This window comes from Callorhinus ursinus, unplaced genomic scaffold (genome assembly GCF_003265705.2).
Source record: "Callorhinus ursinus isolate GAN/ISIS: 27379988/994484 unplaced genomic scaffold, GSC_fseal_2.0 scaffold42, whole genome shotgun sequence".
NCBI classification, from domain to species: Eukaryota; Metazoa; Chordata; class Mammalia; order Carnivora; family Otariidae; genus Callorhinus; species Callorhinus ursinus.
The window spans coordinates 1957667-1978473 of record NW_027397104.1 but is presented as its reverse complement, the minus strand read 5'-3'; the positions used below and the strand labels follow the sequence as shown (position 1 = coordinate 1978473).

General features: G+C 37.4%; 2 protein-coding genes across 15 annotated transcripts in view; one reads left to right on the top strand and one right to left on the bottom strand.

Annotated features, from left to right (window-relative positions):
• UNC13B (unc-13 homolog B) overlaps nt 1-20807 on the top strand; it is a 215324-nt gene that overhangs the window by 38820 nt on the left and 155697 nt on the right. For 7 of the 13 annotated variants that reach the window (XM_073881401.1, XM_025852964.2, XM_073881402.1 and 4 more), the window contains exons 2-6: nt 5406-5435; nt 10298-10397; nt 16301-16418; nt 17588-17711; nt 19998-20071. In XM_073881401.1, coding sequence (XP_073737502.1) covers nt 5406-5435; nt 10298-10397; nt 16301-16418; nt 17588-17711; nt 19998-20071 — 446 coding nt within the window. Of the gene's footprint in view, nt 1-5405; nt 5436-10297; nt 10398-16300; nt 16419-17587; nt 17712-19997; nt 20072-20807 lie in introns of those variants that run through there. The other 6 variants (XM_073881406.1, XM_073881405.1, XM_073881408.1 and 3 more) reach the window with 4 other exon arrangements.
• LOC112809610 (chromobox protein homolog 3-like) lies at nt 12636-13270 on the bottom strand. 2 transcript variants are annotated; one of them, XM_073881390.1, is made up of 2 exons: nt 13037-13270; nt 12688-12963 (listed from the first exon to the last, which is right to left on the bottom strand). In XM_073881390.1, exons 1-2 carry the CDS (start codon nt 13200-13202, stop codon nt 12824-12826), a joined length of 306 nt encoding a protein of 101 aa, XP_073737491.1. In that variant the 5' UTR covers nt 13203-13270; the 3' UTR covers nt 12688-12823. The 2 variants fall into 2 exon arrangements, with proteins under 2 accessions (XP_073737490.1, XP_073737491.1); XM_073881389.1 differs by having other exon boundaries at nt 12636-13270.

Genomic DNA, 20807 nt, shown 5'->3' with positions numbered 1-20807 from the left:
AGACTTCTGAGGATTTTATTTTTCAAGTACTACCAGTGCAGTTTGACTTTTCAAGTGAATTTCTTTGCTGTTGCTTTTACTAAAATATGATGCATGTCATGAAAACATTTTAATTTACAAAATCAGGAGTTAATTTAAAAATGGGAACTGAAATAAATGCTTTTTTACATTTCAGTGTCCTTTCACATCAATTCTTTTATCTCCCTCTTCCCCCATTTACACAGAAACTCAGTATATAAAAACCTTCATTTTCCACAACAGACGTAATATTCACCTTCTTTCTGAAAACCCCGAGGGCTGCGATACTCCTTTTTTTTTTTTTTTTGTCTAAGGGCCCACGGATGAGCAGTGTCAGAGGCAAGTCTAGAGTCAGTCTGATTTCTTGTCCTGTACTTTTCCCAAATAACTGCAATGATTTTCTAGCATTAGCAGCTGCTATTTTTGTTCCACTTCTGTAGGATTATTATAATATTTCAGGAATTGTCATTGAAATGTTGGGAAACACTCAGATTTTAGATGCTGTATCTTCATGACAAATACTTAGAAAAACATGCTCCTATGATAATGATTTTCTCAAGGGCCTGTGTTTATTATACCTAGGGCTAGAGTAGACCTTGAATTAGCAATGATTCCATCCAATTCCAAAGAGATACTTGCAAACACCATGGAGAAAACACCATGTAATTAGCCCATTTTAATAGAGCAAATAAACATAAGACTAATCAATAAAAGTAGACTTTTGCAAACATAAAATAGGAAAATCTAATGAGAATGACAACATTGCAAAAAGCAATTTTATTAGCAGATGCTAATGCATGAATTTCCCCTTGATATGCACTGTTTTGTGGATAGATGTGCATTTTTTCTGGAGAGCAGATCTGCAGCTTTTGTTAAATTATCAAAGGAATGTAACTTTTAAAGGTTAAGAATTTACAGTAATACACAACGGGAGGGAAGGCATGTTGGCACAGTTTCAAGGAGGAGCAAGTGATGGTAAAAAAGAGAGGGACTGTACCTAGGAAAAACTGAAAAGCAAACAAAATGTATATAATTCGTTTCTGGACTTTTGGTATCCTTGTGCTGTCTTTCCAAAGGAGATTTAGAAAGATTTCCTTTTTTTTTTTTTTTTAAATTTATTCTTAAATAGGAAAAGCTCTGGATTTAAGATACTGTAATTCCTTTATTTTAGCCCCGTGTCTAACTAGCCCCAAATACCTGTACCCAAACTCTTGGAGATTTTGTGGGGCTAGTGGACTTTGCCTGTCTTTGGAATGTTGGGAAACACTCAGATTTTAGGTGCTTTTATCTTCATGACTAACATGTAGAAAAACACGCTCCTCTGACTTTGATTTTTTCATACCTTTTTAATGCTGTTTCTTATGTCTCTTTTCTTATCTATACTTTACCCATTTCCTTAGTCCTACTTCTATTTGATGAAGTCTTTGATTATTATCCCACCCTCCTCATCGGTCCTTTCTTTGTGGCCCATTTCATCTGAACATTGCATTTTGGTTTCTAGACTGACAGTGAATTATATGATTGGATCTTTCCTCTGTGTGCTTGCATTTTTTTTTTTTTTCCAACTTCCTTAGGGTAGAGACAGTGGTTTTTCATTCTTTCTCTTCCTTCTGTTGCTGTGGCATTTTGGTGAAATGGAAAGAACTAAATTTATAATCAAAAGACGTAAATCCTTTATCAAGCTCCATTACTTATTATCCATATGATGTTGCCAACAGATTCTTAATCTGACCCAGCCACAGAAACTCTCTGAGCTTGACTTTTGCTAATCTGTGAAATGGAGGTAAAAAGGAAAATTAGCATAAGCTCCCAACATCTGTTAACAAGAATGGTCCATTGTGGTGCTCTAACACCCTGGAAATTTACTATTGTCCTTTAGAACTCTACTGTTAGACATTCATGACCTTCTGCTGGAATACCAACTTCTCTACAGCTTTCTCTAAACAACCTTGCATCTTTGTTTCACTCCCTCAAAATTGAAGTTGGGAGCATGTGATTACTGCATCTAGGTCGGCTGCCTTTGGCTTCTGTAGTGTGTTTTAGGTTCTGCCTCCCATCTCTCTCAGGATTCCTTCAGAAGAAGAGTGTTTTGATACTAAGGAGTCCATAATAGCCCATAATGAGGTAGCCAAATAGCTACCTCATCCATTTAATTCAGTTTTTAGGCAGTTTTTTTTCCTTGCTTAACACCATTGTTTTAATTTGTAATTCCCTAATGACATATGATGTTGAACATCTTTTCATGGAGTTACTTGCTATCTATATATCTTCTTGGGGTGAAGTGTCTATTAATGTCTTTTGCTCATTTTAAAGTCAGGTAGTGTGTTTTCATAACTGTTGAGTTCTAGCAGTTCTTTGGGTATTTTGGATAACAGTCCTATATGAGATGTGTCTTTTGCAAATACTTTTTCCCAGTCTGTGGCTTATCTTCTCATTCTTTTGACATGGCCTTACACAGAGCAGTTTTTAATTTACTGAAGTCCAGCTTATCAGTTACTTCTTTTGTGAATTGTGCCTTTGTGTTGTGTCTAAAAAGTCCTAATCATATCCAAGGTCATCTGAGTTTTTTCTTATGTTGTCTTCTAGGAATTTCATAATTTTGCATTTTACATTTAGGTCTGTGATCCATTTTGAGTTAATTTTTGTGAAGGTCTGTCTCTAAGAATTTTTTTTTTCCCCACCATGTACATGTCCATTAGTTATAGCACCATTTGTTGAAAAGGCTGTTGTTGCTCCATTGTATTGACTTTGCTCCGTTGTTGAAGATCAGTTGACTGGGGCACCTGGTTGGCTCAGATGGTGGATGGAGCATGTGTCTCTCGGGGTTATAAGTTTGAGATCCACATTGGTTGTAGAGGTTGCTTAAAAATAAAATCTTAAAAAAAATTAGTTGACTATAGTTATGTGGGTCTATTTCTGGCCCTCTGTTCTGTTCCATTTGATCTATTTGTTCTTTCACTAAAACCATATTGTCTTGATCACTATTAGCTTTATAGTAAGTCTCCAAAGGTGGGTAGTATTGGCCTTGAACTTCAGCATAGAGTTGGCTATTGTGGGTCTTTTGCTTTTCCGTATAAACTTTAGTCAGTTTGTCCATATCCACAAGATAGCCTGCTGGGATTTTTTTTTTTTAATAAAGGATCTTCTTTTACGTAATTTTGAAAGTAGCAAGCCAATGAATGAAGGAATGACATTTTAAAGGTTAGCAGACTATGTCAGAATTCTGTTTAATTACATAGTTACAGTTTTATCACATGATGATACAAATATAAGTGAATCACATTATAGTGCTAACAATATTAAATAACTCCTGGGTAAAAATCATCAATTTAGGTGTTCAAAATCTCAGTCATGCAGGGTTGTGGTGTAGAGTAGTATTTTTGAACTGCTTTTTTTAAGTGGTGGAGGAAATTTTAATATTAACTTGCTGGGATTTTGATTAGGATTGTATTGAATCTCTAGGTCAAGTTGGAAAGAACTGACATCTTGACAATATTGAGTATTCCTATCCATGAGCATGGATTATTTCTCTAATTACTTCTTTCATATCTTTCATGAGTTTTCATCATCTAGATCTTGTACTTATTTTTTTTAGATTTATACTTAAGTATTTAATTTTTTGTGCTAATGTAAATGCTAAGTGTGTTTTTTAAAAAAATTTTTTTTTAAGTAAGCTCTACACCAATGTGGGGGTGGAACTCATGACCCCTAGATCAACAGTCACATGCTCTACCAACTAAGCCAGCCAGGTAACCCCCTTTTTCCAGGTTTAAATGTGGATTCTTGATTTCTTAATATTGACTTTTGAGATTTCTTCTTATAGTCCTTTATCAGTCTTATTATACATGTTTTGTAAATATTTCCTCTTAAACTTGCCTTTTTTTTTTTTTTTAAGGTTTTATTCATTTACTTAGCATGTGTGCGAGCCAGGGGAGGGGAAGAGGGAGAGAGAGAATCCCAAGCAGACTCCCAAGCAGACTCCATGCTGAGTGTGGAGCTGGACTCAGGGCTTGATCCCGTGACCCTGAGATCACGACCTGAGCTGAAATTAAGAGTCAGAAGCTTAACTGATTGAGCTACCTGGGTGCCCCAGACTTGCCTTTTTAACAGTGTCTTGAGGAATGCATGTTTTAAATTCTCAGTCTAGTCTATCCATTTTTTTCTTTTAACGTTCATGATTTTGTATTCAATTTAAGAAATCTTTGCCTAGCCCAAGATCACTAAGATTTTCTGTTTTCTCCTAGATATTTTATAGTTTGGGCTCATATTTAGTAATATTCATGATTCATTTTAAGTTTTGCGTGTGGTATGAAGTAAAGATAATGTGTATTTATATATTCCATATATATATTTCAATTTTATTTCATTGGTCTATGTCTAATTTTATGCCAGTGCTACACTATCTTGATTACTGTAGCTTTATAGTAAGTCTTAGATTAAATGAAACTATTAAAGAATAATTGGGAAGAGGGATTGACGTGAGACTACAAGGGACAGTCCAGTGGGAGACATACTTTGATTCAGTAAAATAGATCTTAGCATTAAGTGTTGCTTGAAAATGGAGAAGGTCTTGTAAAAAACGTACCGAATTACCCATTCTCTTGGATGTGTTAGGCAGAGCTTGGATGTCAGCTAAGGTGAAGCTTTTAGTTGTAATTTAGGAAAAGGAGAATGGCAGATCTGTACCCTCAAGTATCCTTTTCAGGCATTGTTTTGGGATTTCCTTTTATTCTCTCCCTACCCCTGCACACTTAGTCTTAATCTTCATTGATGGGAAAATATTTGGTGTTTACTGGAATTTGGCAGTTCTCCTGCATCTTTGTTGTCTTTGACCTTTCTTTGAAGCTGGCATGCTGCAGTCCTAATGTGGGATTCTTTCTTTTGCAGTTCTGCACTGATGTTTTGTAAATAGCTCTTTGTGGTCATTTGGATAGGAGCTTTTCTTGTTACCTTGTTTATTCCCAGCAAGAAATTACTTTTCCCCCTTGTTTAAAATCTGTCTAAATTTGGCCTGTTGAACTCTTCTGGCATGAATGAAATGGGGGGAATTTCTATGATGGGCTTTAAATGGGAAACATATATAACTTAAACCTTAGATACGTGAAATGAAACACGTTGCCTGCCAAAGGAGTAATTGAGTTTCCTCTATCGTTAAGAGGCTGTAAGAGATTTCTGCGTTGAGGATGAGATTAGACTGGATGATTTATAAGGGCCCTTCTAACTCTCTGCCTTCAACCTTTGCTCAGAAGTCCCAGCATCTTTTCTTTTAGACTTAGACTTACAAATCTAGTTCTAACTCTAACCTTGGCATATGGTAGATGCTCAAGATGGTTTAGTTAATGAATTTGCAAAAATTCTTCATGGTGTCCTCTTTTTTTCTCTTGCAGTTAAAAGAGCCAAATTCCAGGGCTCACCAGGTAAGGCCGGCCTTTAATTACGTCTTTTCCCTTCATACTTGATGTGATTTTAAAATCAGCCTTTAGGGGTGCCTGGGTGGCTCAGTCGTTAAGTGTCTGCCTTCGGCTCAGGTCATGATCCCAGGGTCCTGGGATCAAGGCCCGCATCGGGCTCCCTGCTCAGCGGGAAGCCTGCTTCTCCCTCTCCCACTCCCCCTGCTTGTGTTCCCTCTCTCACTGTGTCTCTCTCTGTCAAATAAATAAATAAAATCTTAATAAAATAAAATCAGCCTTTTAAAAAATCAATCTTTTAAACAGTCATTAATTTCATTTAATTCATTGATTAAATAAATTCACAAAATTTATTAAATTATTAAAAATCAGTATGGGGAGATGTTGGTCAAGGGGTACAAAGTTTCAGTAATGCAAGATGAATAATTTCTGGAGAATTAACATACAACATGTTTATAATTAATGAGTACTGTATACTTGGAATTTGCTAAGAGGGTGGATCTCGAGCTGTCAGTGTGCACATACACACACTTGAAAATGGTAATTATGTGAGTTGTGATGAATATATTAATTAGCTTGATTATGGTGGTTATTTCACAGTGGGTATCAAATCAAGTTGTACACCTTAAATACCTACAATTTTAAATTGTCAAACCTCAGTAAAGCTGGAAAAAATCAATGCTGTTGTAAAACATTAAAGAAATCTATCTAGTGAAAACTTAAAGTCCCCTTACCTCTTGGCCACCTCAATTCTACTTCTCCCCAGTAACTATTTAGAGGTTTGTATATACCTTCTCAGATTTCTTCTGTGTATATGCATGTATAAACGAATAGATTAACCTTGTTCAACCTGCTTTTATTCCAACAACACATTACTTTGAGTGTGTATATACATATATCTTGTTGTTCTTTTTCTTTTTATTTATTTAAAGTGAACTTTGGGAGTGCCTGGGTGGTACAGTGGGTTAACCGTCCAATTCTTGGTTTGGGCTCAGGTTGTGATCTTAGGGTCTTGGGATTGAACCCCACATTAGACTCCATGCTCAGTGCAGTCTGCTTGGGTTTCTCTCCCACTCTCCTCTGCTCTTCCCCACTGTGCTTGTGTGTGCGTGCATGCTTTCTCTCTCTCTCTCTAAATAAATAAATCTTAAAAAAAAAAAAAGTTAACTTTGTGCCCATTATGTGCCCAGAATTTTGTTACAAGTTTGTACCCTAGGTTCCTGATTGATGAATATTTAGGTTGTTTCCATTTTTTACTATTTTAAGCAAATACATGTTTTTGTGCACTTATCATGGTCTGCTTTGCAAATGTATCTATACACTAGAGTCCAGAAATAGAGAATTGCTGGGACAATGGTATGCATTTTTTAAAAATTTGGTAGCTGCTGCCACATTGCACTTCTGAAAGTTTTGGGGGAGATTATACTTAAACTAAAAGTATATGAGTGTTGATGAGCACTGGGTGTTATATGCAGCTAATGAATTGTTGAATACTACATCAAAAACTAATGATGTATTCTGGCTAACTGAACATAATAAAAAAAAAATGAGTGTTTATCCAAATCCCTATCAATATTAGGTAGTATGAGACTTTTTAATCTTTGCCCATCAGAAGGTGAAAATAGTATTTACTTGTTTCAATACACATTTTCTTAATTGTGAATGTCAAGTTACAGAGACTTGTTCTGGTTACTGCTGGGGAAAAGGGAAGGTACTGGGGATTACTGGAAAAAGTGAACATGATTGGTAACCCATGGAATGCTGAAAAAAACCAAACCTTGGGTACAATAGGAACTAAAGTAGTTACTGAGCCTATTGTTCTCTCCACTAACTAGGTCTCTCTTCTTTCTTAGAATCTGTTTTGTTTTCCTTTCTCTTCTAGCTGGCTTTCTATGCTTAACTTTTTTGCACACAGCCCATGATGGCTGCTCCAGTGGAGTATATATACTTCTCTGAGCTCCAGCACCAACTACCAATTGTGTCACTGTTTCTTTTTCTTTTTTTTATTATATTATTCACCACACAGTACATCATTAGTGTTTTTTTTATTTTTTTAAAATTTTTTATTGTTATGTTAATCACCATATATTCCATCATTAGTTCTTGATGTAGTATTCCATGATTCATTGTTTGTGTATAACACCCAGTGCTCCATGCAATACGTGCCCTCCTTAATATTTCTTTGTTTTCCTTATTTAAGATCTTTTGAGAGGGAATTGGATTGGTCTTTTTTTTTTTTTTTTTTGCCAGTTCATGGATTGGCTGCTCTTGGGTGGCATCTAAACCTGGTCTGGTCAGCTGCGGTTGGATGTGGGAGTGGAGTACAAAATCATGATAGGAAACATAGCTCAGTGGTCTATTTCACTGCTACTGTAGATGGTTGGGGATTCTCTCATGTGGGTAGGCTTGTATTTTCATATATCTTAGTTATAATTCTGGTAAACTTCCCACATCGAAGTATAAAACTATATAATTTTTTAATGATTTCATAAGGATTTAATAATAGTCCTAATAGTTAAAATAGCTATGATTTATTGAGCACTTGCTGTATCAGGGCATTGCCTAAATACTTTTGCAAATGTCTTATTTAATTATCACAACAAACGTAGAACATTGTATTATTCTCACTTTTATTTAAATTTTTTTGGGTGGGGGAGGGACAGAGGGAGAGGGAGAGAGAATCTTAAGCAGTATGACCAGTGCAGAGCCCAACGTGGGGCTCAGTATCACAACTCTGAGATCATGACCTGAGCCAAAATTGGAGTCGGATACTTAACCAACTGAGCCACCAGATACCCCTAAAATTTTTTTTTAAATGAGTATAGTTGACATACAATGTTACAGTTTTAGGTGTGCAACATAATGATTCTACAAGTTTATACATTATGCTGTGTTCACCACAAGAGTAGCTACCATCTGTCACCATACAGTAGTATCACAGTACCATTGACTATATTCCTTTTGTTGTGCCTTTTGTTCCACTTATTCATTCCATAACTGAAAGCCTTTATCTCCCACTCCCCATTTTACCCTTCCCCACTCTGGCAACCATCAGTTTGTTCTATTTATAGGTCTGATTCTGCCTTTTTTTTTTTAAGATTTTATTTATTTGAGAGAGAGGGAGGGAGAGAGCAAGTGAGAGGAGGGGCAGAGGAAGAAGCAGACTCCCTGCTGAGCAGGGACCCCCCCCCCCCCCCGACACAGGACTTGATCCCAGGAGCCTGAGCTCATGACCTGAGCCAAAGGCAGATGCTTTACCGACTGAGCTATCCAGGTGCCCCATGATTCTGCTTTTTGTAAAACTGCATAATTTTAATGATGCTCAAGAGAAGATTTACCTTCTGCTATAAGTGCATGGCAGGGCCTATTTTCTCACACTCCTAACATTAGGTAATCATTTTAAGTAATCTTTGCCTATTTGATGAGTCAAAAATGATAGTCTTTTTTTTTCATTTTATAATGTTAAGATTAATTTCTTACACAGAAAAATGAACTCTTAGTTCAGTGCCTCTAATCACGGTTCATGTAAATGTAGTAGGGGGAATGCAAAAGGTGCTGTGTTTAAGCAATAGTACTCAATTTATAGTATCAGGTTAAAGAATCTCCTTTTCCCAACTCTGTGATAATACTGCCTTTTTTTTTTTTTTTAAGATTTATTTATTGATGGGGCACCTGGGTGGCTCAGTCGTTAGGCGTCTGCCTTCGGCTCAGGTCATGATCCCAGGGTCCTGGAATTGAGGCCCACATCAGGCTCCCTGCTCAGTGGGAAGCCTGCTTCTCCCTCTCCCGCTCCCCCTGCTTGTGTTCCCTCTCTCTCTGTGTCTCTCTCTGTCAAATAAATAAATAAAATTTAAAAAAAAGTATTTATTTGAGGGGTGCCTGGGTGGCTCAGTCAGTTAAGCCACCAAGTCTTGGTTTCGGCTGGGGTCATGATCTCGGAGCCTGGGATACAGCCCCATATCGGGCTCTGTGCTCAGCATGGAGTGTGCTTGAGATTCTGTCTCTCCCTCTGCCCCTCCTGCTTGTGCTCTCTTTCAAATAAATAAATAAAAAATCTTAAAAAAAATTATTTGAGAGAGAGAGATTGAGCGTGAGCGCACAGTGGGGGAAGGACAGAGAGAAGGGAGAGAGAATCCCAAGCGGACTCCTGCTGAGTGGGGAGTCTGGCTGGAGGGGTGGGGGGCTTGATTTGACCTGCTGAAATCAAGAGTCAGGTGCTCAACAGACTGAGCCACCCAGGTGGCTATTTATGTAGGTTGTGGTTTAGACCAGCCTGAATAGATCAAGCATGGAATCCCTTTCCTTTATGAGGATTTTTTCTCAATTCTTGTCCCTGTCAACAGCTAGAGGTAACCCTTTCCTCTCCTTCAATCCTTTACCATTTTTTCTCTTTCTCTTATGGTACTTATTCCTTTTTTTGTTAAGTTATGTATATTATCTTTTCTATTAGATCAATTAGATTTGGTTTTTTCAAACTGAAGATGGGTTATAAAATCAATTCAGTTGGTTATGATTAATGTTTTAACAGTGTAACAGGAAATATCAATCAATACAAGTATCACATCTTGTATTTCATGAAGCTTTTGTTTTCATTTGTGTGTATGTATGTCTACAGGGTCAAATATGTATTTCTAAAATTTGAAAAACTATTATAGCTTATACTTTTGAGAATAGAATGTATTTTATAGTTTTTTACAGCTCTGTATGCTTAGAATGATGCCATATAGTACAATATATAATTTTATTTTTTCTTCAACATAAAATACTTTAATTTGGGTTACTCAGTTCCAAAGACTTTGTGAGATTGAGTAACAATCTGAGCACTAAGTATTACATCTTCATTGTGCATTTTTTTTTGCTTTTTTTTAAAGATAAATTTAATACATATGTGACCTTGAAAGTGCAGAATGTGAAGAGCACAACTGTAGCAGTTCGTGGTGATCAGCCTTCTTGGGAACAAGATTTTATGTTGTAAGTATTTTGCAGCAGCAGCCGCCTACAATATTTATGAAAACTACAGTTACAGGAACAAGTGAGGGGTATTGTGGGGTGAAGTACATCTGCAGTTTTGTTCTCTCCTGCATTTGTAATTGATTCTACATTATGTGAATTATGAATGCAAATAAACTCCCAATTCATTTATGTGGGTAAATATACTGTCTAGTCAGATTTTCCCATGGTCAGAATTAGGATATAGTACAATATAATTAGCATGATAGTAAACATAATTTAAATCTTGCTTCGATTCTCAGAAGGCTCCTTGAAGGAAATTGTTGTGTGCACGTGCGTGTGTGTGTGTGTGTGTGTGTGTGTGTGTGTGAGAAAGAGAAAGAGAATGTCTGTGTGTGTGTATACCCAGGTTACCTGCTATTGAAGATGAGGATTTCTTTGCTTAAAATCCTTTTGCTTTATGGAGTGAAATGTTCTACCTTCCTCTAGTTAATAAAAATGAGTAACCATTAGGATTTCTTACATATGACACAAAATGTAGCATATTATTGTAAGCTCTGGCTTTAAAAACTTGACACTTCCTTTTTTTCCTCTGAAATTTGAGGCATTTTTTTTCTGCTCTAGAAAAGGGGAGAAAAATGTAGAATATCATTTTGAAGGACTACACAAATCATTGAGCTTCTCTGAGTGCCAATTACTTTACCTGTAAAGGTCTGTCTTTCTTACAAGGTTATACTTGTTTTCTGGGAAGTTAGGCATATGGTGTCAAACAAGAGAATGTATTAAAATTGCTGTGAGTTTTGAAATGGAAGTGAAATTGACTTTACAAGTTTTGTAGTGCATCTCAAGCACATAGGGATGATGATTTTCATGTAGATACATTCCAATCCTTCGGGCTTTTGATGTATTGCTTCTTATAGTACCATTGAGGAAACTAGATTATAAATACTTTAAGGGTAAGATTATGAGTGGCTGGGCTAATAAGATAGTAGCAGAAGGGATAGAAAAGGATGGAAAGAAGGTGTTAAGGAGATAAACTTGTCTTGCATGATTGGGTAGGTATGGTGTTACTCATTAGGATAGGAGACAATATAAATTCACTTATGGACAAACTTATATTTGAGGTTCTTTTTTTTTTTTAAGGAATATAAAACTATTGACCACTGTTTACCAGTATTTACAATAAAGTAAACAATATACAGTTGGATAACATTCTGACTACAAAGTTACTGTTTTTCCTGGTTTCTGCTGAACCAGTAACTCAAATACTGAGAAGACTGAGCCTACATGTCAGGAACGAGTTGGGGTAAAGAAAATAAATGCAGGTTAAGAATTTGGATTATAAAAGTCTGTTCACCCATATATTCCAACAGGTGCTAAATTGCCAACATCTCTAACCATCTGATTATGATTAGGTTTCCATGAACAAAGTCTTAGACATTCCGTGAATCATGACCTTTTAGTCAATACAGCACAGAGATTTAAACTTCTTGAAAAGGAATGGTTCACTAGAAGGAACCTTTAAATGTCCATTTAACTAAGTTTTGCTTACCTAATTAAAACACACCAGGACTTGTCTAGTTTTGTCATTTGGGTGGGGAGGTTGTTGGTGGTGATAAAATTTTCCTTTCAGGGATCTTGCAAATGAACTTGCATTTATGACTGTAGATATGAATACGGATTCTGATATGGCTGCTTTTAAATTGTCCAGTTTAAAAATCTGAAAGGTTAAGGCTTCAGGAAAAACTTCAGTTTAACTTTAAGTGATTTATTTCTTAAGTTGCTGAAAATGATAGCATCCCGGAAACACGGGCTTATCCATGGTTATAAATGCTGTTTTTGTTTTGGTGAATGTTTAAAAACAAAAACCATTTATGTATGTATTTTAAGTATACACACAAAAACCCCCTAAATAAACAAAAAATCCAGAATGGTCCTTAGGCATATAGGAGTTAAACACAAATTCTGACTGAGTAACGACTATGAAGATTTCCCCCAACATTTAGAAAATGTGTTCTCTAATGCAGGGGGATAATATACCATGGTCTCAAATATTTTTTTTCTGATAAAGGAAGCAACTACAGAAAGCTTTTATTTGTTCAAAGTAACCAGTGCTATAGATGCAAAAAAAACCCCAACAACTCCCCCAATACTACTTCAAAACAAACATATCGAACTTGATTTTCATTAGAATGTTACTTCTTCACACTAATAAATCAAAAAACAAAGACCCGGATTTTATATATATATATATATATAAAACAATGCAAACAATTATTGAGCTTCATCTTCTGGGCAAGAATGCCAAGTTAGTCTCTCTTCATAAAAAGCAATTACAATCTGAGGACACTTCATATTTGCCTCTTTTGCCAGCACCAAGTCTGCCTCATCTGAATCTTTCCACTTCATGAGAAACATTAATTCTCTACTGCTGTCCGTGGCACCAATTATTCGTTCAGGATCAAGACCTCTGGCAAAGCCTCTTGGTTTATCAGCAGCATCTCTTTTCTTCTTTGATTTGCTATCATCAGATTCACTGTCAGATAAAGATTTTCTTTTTGTACCATCTTTTTCTTTACCAGCTTTTTGAGAATCAAGAAATGCTTCAGTTAACTCTGGACAATCTAAATTTTCTTCAGGTTCCCAAGTATTGTCAGCATCTGTAAATCCCTTCCACTTCAGGAAATACTCCACCTTCCCATTCACTACACGTCGGTCCAGTACTTTTTCCACCACAAATTCTTCAGACTCTGCCTCTTCTACTTTTTTACTCTTTCCATTTTGTTTCTTTCCCATTTTTTGCAATGTAGTTTTATTGGAGGCCATTTTTTATTACAGACTTGAAGAGCCATTATTCACCGCCTCCGAGCTGCTCCGGGTCCTGGGTCTGCGGCGTCTCCCTATATTTGAGGTTCTTACAGGACTAGTAGGAAGAGAGGTTCAGAAGATAGGAACTTGAACCTGGCACTCAGGAAAGAAGTAGGGGTTGGAGAAATATTTTAGTCAGTTGGAGCTGTAGGCGTAGATGAGGAAGCTTAGGGAGATGGTGAGTAAATTGAGAACAGGGCCTGAGGTAAAGCCTGGAAGGGCAGCAGCATTTAAAGTGGGACAGAGGGGACTAAAAAGGAATGAAAAGAGAGATAGGAGAAACAGGAAGCTGAGAGAGAACTGGGGCTTCAAGAAGAAAGAGAGCCAGTTTTGTCACATTTCTCACTGGTTGTCTCACTCACAATTACAAACCTCGTTCATTACCTTTCTCAGTCACAGTGCCGTGAGAGTGAGACTGTGTGTTTCTCTGTACCTGTAGTGTGCATAGTCAGCTATGAGTGGTTTATTGAAGTCTCTTCCCATGGCTGTTTGGCATATAAAATCCAGAAATCCTACCTTCCTCTGACTTCCAGTTGGCAGTAATAATCACTAACTGTTAAAACTGTTCCCATTGTGTGAAACCTAGCGATCTTCTGTAGCCTCTCATCAGCATAACTAGCTTTATTCTTATGTGTTTATTTTCCAATTTCCTGTAACACTTCCTCTTTAAACCCTTCTGTGATACGTGTGAATTTTTTTCGTCTCCCACCTTGAGATGCTGTGTGAATTTTGCTTTCTCCTCTGTACACATGGATTTTATTAGCTACATTTTCCTCTTTTGTGCTCTTCTTCCTTATTCCTCCTACCCTGCTCTTTTGTTACTGGCAGCTCCATTGCTGGTCTCTTGTGTCCCTTTCTCCTTTTTCCTTCTTCCTAATGTATTATATGGCAGTATCTAATACTCACTTTTGTATTTTTCGTTGTTTATCTTTAATATTTCTGTATCTTACTTCCAGGACTAGATTATTCATTTAAGGGTAAACAGGGCATCTTTAGTTACTGTGAATTTGCCTAGCTCCAGATCTTGTATATGTATATGCACATATACTATTGATTAATTAATAGAGAAGTTTCCCCAGAGCTCTGGGGATGAGGCATAAACAAAGCTCTCAGACTTCTTTTAAGTTGGGCCTGCTGGACACACATAGATGAGATGAGAAGCTTCTTATAGGAGATAGCCTCTTGGAGTTTTATTCCCCAGAGTTCCCTAAAGAACTTTTTTCTATCCAAGTCAAGCTGTAAAGGCCTCTGGCTATTTCTTTCGTCTATTGGCTTGAGATGCTGCTTAGGAGTTGCTTTAGGAACATTATGTATGTATCCCCATGCAATTTTTCTTTTCCAGATTCAAAAGATTTAGGGTTGTCAGACGTCTTTTCCAAGGCAAATTGATTAATTAGGCTGAATGAAACTGTGTGACAAAAGCTTAATTTCCCTACGCTGTGAACACCTTAACTTACTGGCTGGGTTTAGTCACCTACTTTGTGGCTTTGAACAGCTCTCGAGATAGTTTAGAAGGTTTTAGAGATAGGAATTAGGTCCTATATTGTGTGTCTTGCTCAAAGTACCAAACCATATGTATTATATGTGGTGAGGAAACATTAATTAAATGAACAAATAAACTCAGTACATTCTCTGTTATAGTGTATTTAGTTAGTAAAAGGGGTGAATTTTCTTTGCTTCACTTGTTTTCAGCACATTTGATGAGAAGTCTATGGCTGTATTACCACATCCTAAATGTGTGATTCTGAGAACATGTATTTTTTTTAAGATTATTTATTTATTTGAGAGAGAAAGAGAGCACAAGCAGGCGGAGGGGCAGAGAGAGAGGGAGAAACAGACTCACTGTTGAGGAGGGAGCCTGATGCAGGGCTTGATCCCAGGACCTGGGATCATGACCTGCGCCGAAGGCAGACGCTTAATTGACTGAGCCACCCAGGTGCCTGAGAACATGTATCTTAATAGAACAGGGAAACCAAGCTTTCTCTAAAGTGTGAACTTGAAACTTCATGTGATGAATAGCTGTTGTCTCCCTGAGAATACCTTTCTGCTTTTTTGCTAGAATGGGCCTTTTTTCATTTTTCTTGCATTTCCTTTCAAATAACCCCGTATTTCAATAAGAGCTTTCTGGAGGATGTTTTTGGCATAATATAGGTATTTGCTTGTTCCACTTTAAGAGTATAATTACGTTTGAGTTGGCCCTTCCAAGCTGATATTCTACCATGTATGATGTTGTTTTTGCTTAGTGGTTATGTGGCTCTATGATTTCTTTTCAAAAAATTTTTTCCTATTTGTTATTACAGGATAATCATTGTGTTTATCATTATTTTCTGACAAACATTTTGTTTATAAATGACAGTGTCTATTTTAACTGGGTTCTCCAGGGGCTGAGTGGAGTGAACTGGTATATTCCAGTATCCCTTACCTGCCTCTGACCACAATTTCCCATCAGATTTAGATCTTCTTATGGGCCATTTTACTTCTGCTTGGACTGCCTTTCATAAATCTTGTAAAGAAGCCTTACCTTTTCCTAAATTTCCTATATATAGTTTGTAAGTGTAAGTTGAGGGTACTGTTAGTATTGATAATAAAACATATAAAACTGCTTGGTAAGAGTAGAGATTATAGACTTGCAGGTCTGGCAATAATGCCGTCCTTACCCCCATTTTTTTGTGAAAACGCATTAATCTAATCATGTTTGTAGTTCCAGAGGCAAGGGGACGGATGGACAAAGGCATTTTTGTATGGATTCTTACATACTTTTCTAGGAACCTAAAGAATGGTTGTTGTATTCTGGGACATTTTGATTTTCCCTGACAATAGGATCCTGGTGAGAAAGTATTCAAGGTTTAGCAAAACAGGAGATGTGGATGTAGGAGATGTATATTTCATATTATTTGGCTTTCTTTTTTTTTCAAATTTATTTTTTTTAGTAATCTCTACACCCAGCATGGTGCTCAAACTCACAACCCTGATATTAAGAGTCACATGCTTTTCCTCCTGACCCCGCCTGGCACCCCTATCTGGCTTTCTTTAAAGGGCTTTCTTCTTTCCTTCAGTGAGATTAATCGCCTGGACCTGGGTCTAAGTGTGGAGGTCTGGAACAAAGGACTGATCTGGGACACCATGGTGGGGACCGTGTGGATTGCACTGAAGACTGTTCGTCAGTCGGATGAGGTTAGTCAATGCATTGCCCATTTGGAGGTATAGTTCTAGCCCATGCTTGTCCCTATCCTAGCTCCATTCAGCTAATATTCACCATGCATCTCAGATTGCTCTGTCCCCCTTTCTAATTAGTGAGCATGCAACCAGCCTATTCTTAACCTCACACAGAGGTTCAATGGATTTTATTTAAGTCTTGTCTTCTCTGTACCTTATGACTGAACTCGAGGTGCCAGAACTTCTCTTTAGCCATATCAGGTTGATAGCCCCTTCTGAGTACTGTGTGTGAGGGAGAAGGAGAGAAGAAGGGGAGTAGGTGTGTGTATGTGATCTAGGATACCTGTGGTTTCTGCATTCTCCTCTAAGAAGCTATCCTAGGAGAAGTCCCATTAAACTTCCTCAGCCTGGATCCCGTTCTATGCTTTATTTCTTTGAGTCACCAATTCCCAGGGAACTGGTTTCAATCTTCCATCTTCCACATATAACCCTAATAGAGTTTAAGGAATTACCATGGGTGGCAGTTGTTATACACTCTGTCTCTATACATTATTTCCAAGAGTGGTTTTCTACTCCATTTTCCCAGATTGAAACATAACTCAGCATCATTTCCCCATAGACACTCACTTTGAACCTGGAAAAAATGTACTATATTCCTGTTTGGCTTTAGCATTGACTATGTGTTTTCTCTGGGAGTTGGGATAGTGCAGGTGTGCCTCTCTTTCCTAAAGTCTTTTAGTTCTGGCTGTCTCTACTTCCCCAGGCAGATGGGCAGTTCATTTTTATTGTGGCTCCAGTTCAGATCTATTTTAAGTAGCAATGTTAGTAGCTCTTTACTAATTAGAAGTAGTAACACATATTAAGTGACACAGTCATTAAAAATTGTACAGATTAAATATTGATCTATAAAGATACTTGGTTTTTCAGTTTGGGTGCTCCAGAATTCTATGTTCAGTGGACTTGTAGAGAGCTGAGCATGGTGGAAGCTGCTCTTCCACCAAAGAGGGAGAACAGAAACCACATAGCAGCAGAGGCAGGTGGTGACAGTGGTGTGTTTGCCTCATCAGGATGTGAGTGGTCCCCAGGAGCTCTCCAACAATGACATTCAGAAAAAAACACCAGCTCTTAAAACAGGAGGAGTGGAGCCATGAAGAAATAAAGTTTAATCTTAGACCTCTGTTTTCTAGGAAGGGCCTGGGGAGTGGTCCACGTTGGAGGCAGAGACATTGATGAAAGATGATGAGATCTGTGGAACTAAAAACCCAACTCCTCATAAGATTTTGCTTGATACAAGATTTGAGTTGCCTTTTGGTGAGTCTATTGAATTAGACTTTAAAAACCATTTAACACTTTTTACCATATTGTTAACAATTGTTTGCTAGTCTCATTACTGTATTTTTTGTCTTGTCAGCTATCTCCTTTGAGGGCATTCTGTCTTCTACCCTAGCCCCTATAACACCTAGCCCAGGAATGGTACAGGCTGTAGAATGATACTCATTAAAGAATCCACACTAAGCGTATTCTCTTCAAGTTAATAGGTTTCTCTGACTATTTTAATGACTTAGGAAATACTTGCTTGTTAGAGAAAACTGATTTATTCTTTTGCTAATTTAACATTCGTTGTCTTGAAGTGAATGTATACCTTGTGATTTGTCAATTTAAACATTGAAGTAGCATTAATAAATAGAAAAGTGTTTAAAGAGTAAGTCAGAGAAAGACAAATACCATATGATTTCACTCATATGTGGAATTTAAGAAACAAAATAGATGAACATAGGGGAAGGGAAGGAAAAATAAGATAAAAACAGAGAGGGAAGCAAACCTTAAGAGACTCTTAACTCTAGGAAACAAACTGAGGGTTGCTGGAGGGATGGTGGGTGGGGAGTGGGGGTAATTGGGTTATAGGCATTAAGGAGGGCACTTGATGTAATGAACACTGGGTGTTATATGCAACTGATGAATCACTAAATTCTACCTTGAAACTAATAATACACTACATGTTAACTAAGTTGAATTTAAAAAACTAAAAAAAATAATTTTTAAAAACAGAAAAAATACATGTTCATGGCAAAAATAGGTTTTTTGTATATATACAGTTTTGCTAGAGAGTGGATCTGTGGAGCTCCTTTAAACTGTTGGCCCATCCCTCATTGCATTTTATTTTACTTATTTTTATTTTAAGTAGGCTTCATGCCCAATGTGGGCTTGAATTCAGGACCCTGAGATCAAGAGTCGCATGCTCTATGGACTGAGCCAGCCAGCACCCCCCAAGGCATTTTAAAAAGATATTCCTCTTTCAACACTGCATCATTTATATCCTGTCATTGGTGGCAGTGTACATTTCTATCTAGATTTTGAGTTTCATGAAGGCTCTTGTGTATTTTATTTTGGTATCTTTAGAGTTTGCTTGGCCCATAATAGGTGTCTGATAAATGGTTTTTTGAATAAATGTTAAGGTAAAAACTCAGATAAGTGAGGTCTATCTTTGATGTGTGTTAACGTGACTGTGCTAAGCTTGGGCCTCTGTGATAACCACATTTGGCATACAGTCTTCAAAGGCTTAATCAAGGGAGGCACCTGGGTGGCTCAGTCTGTTAAGCCTCCGACTCTTGATTTCGGCTCAGGTCATGATCTCAGGGTCATGAGATCTAGTCCCAAGTGGGGCTCCCTGCTCAGTGCAGAGTCTGTTTCTCTCTCTGTCCCTCTGCCCCTCCTCCTGGTCGCATGCGTGCATGTGCGCTCTCTCTCTCAAATAAATAAATAAATCTTTAAAAAAACTGAAAATAAAAGGCTTAGTAAAGGGTCTTTCTATGGGAAGAATTTTAGCTTACAGCGTGCCATATTTTGGCAATGGAATTTTCTTTTGGATAATTCAAAAACCTGTGAAATACTCTATTCAGTTATATACCATTTTTTAAAAATAGTTACATGAATTTTTTTATTATGTTAAAAGTTCAGAAAATACAGGTATGCAAAAAGAACATTAAAATTTCTTATCAACTAGAGATTTTTTTTACATGTTGACATGTATCTTTTATTTTCAAAAATATTTTTAAAAATACTTATTTGAGAAAGAGTGTGGGCGGAGGAGCAGAAGGAGAGAGAATCTCAAGCGCCTAGTGTGGAGCACAACAAGGGACTCGATCTCTTGACCCTGAGATCATGACCTGAGCTGAAACCAAGATTTGGATGCTTAACTGATTGAGCTACCCAGGTGCCCCAAGATTTCATTCCTTTGATGGCTGAGTAATATTCCTGTGTGTGTGTGTACTAGATCTTCTTTATCCATAGAATGGAGTTTTCTGTTTCTGCAAAGAAACATTATTGAGATTTTGATAGTAATTGCATTCAATATGTAGATCACACTGGGTAGTGTTGGCATTTTAACAATATTAAGTCTTCTGATCCAATGGGAATAATAGTACATTATTTTGTTTTTTGTGTGAAGATTCAAGATCAAGTTCATGGCAAGAACCAAGCCCACCAGTAAAATTAGTCCATCACTTTCTAACTTCGATTATTTGATGGAATAAAGGATTATTGACCCATGATTAAATTAATAACCTAGTAATGTAGTTTCTTCTTTTTTCATGGTAGATATCCCAGAGGAGGAAGCCAGATATTGGACCTACAAATTGGAACAAATCAATGTCTTGGGAGCTGAGAGTGAGGTAGGAATTGCCTTATTTGCAATATAGAGAGATGGGGAAAATTTCTTTCTAGGACACTATAATTTGCCAAGGGAGGGACCCAGGAGCATGTTAAAAAATGAAAGAATTTAAGCTGCAGTAAGGAAAGAAGGCAACTGGAAGATCACTGGACATTCATTAGAAGGATTTGTCTCCCACTTTTTCTATTTTTCTCATTGTCCCCCATAAATGGCAGAGTTGGCATTTAGTCTGACTCTAGACTCTGAGTGAGAGCTTATACTAGGGAAACTGTCCTCTTGTTACACAGATGAGCAGAAGGCATTTCATCTGCTAATCCCCAGATTTTTAGATAAACAGTTGACCCTTGAACAATAGGAATTTGAACTGCGTGGGTCCACTTGTACACAGATTTTTTTTTTTAAGATTTTTATTTATCGGGGTTCCTGGGTGGCTCAGATGGTTGGGCGTCTGCCTTCGGCTCAGGTCATGATCCCGGGGTCCTGGGATCGAGCCCCGCATCGAGCCTGCTTCTCCCTCTCCCTCTATTGCTCCCCCTGCTTGTGCTCTCTCGTTCTCTATCAAATAAATAAATAAAATCTTTAAAAAAAAAGATTTTTATTTATTTGTCAGGAGGGGGGTGGAGAGAGTACAAGCAGGGGAAACAGCAGGCAGAGGGAGAAGTACACTCCCTGCTGAGCAAGGAGCCTGATAACGGGACACTATCCCAGGATGGTGGGATCATGACCTGAGCCCAAGG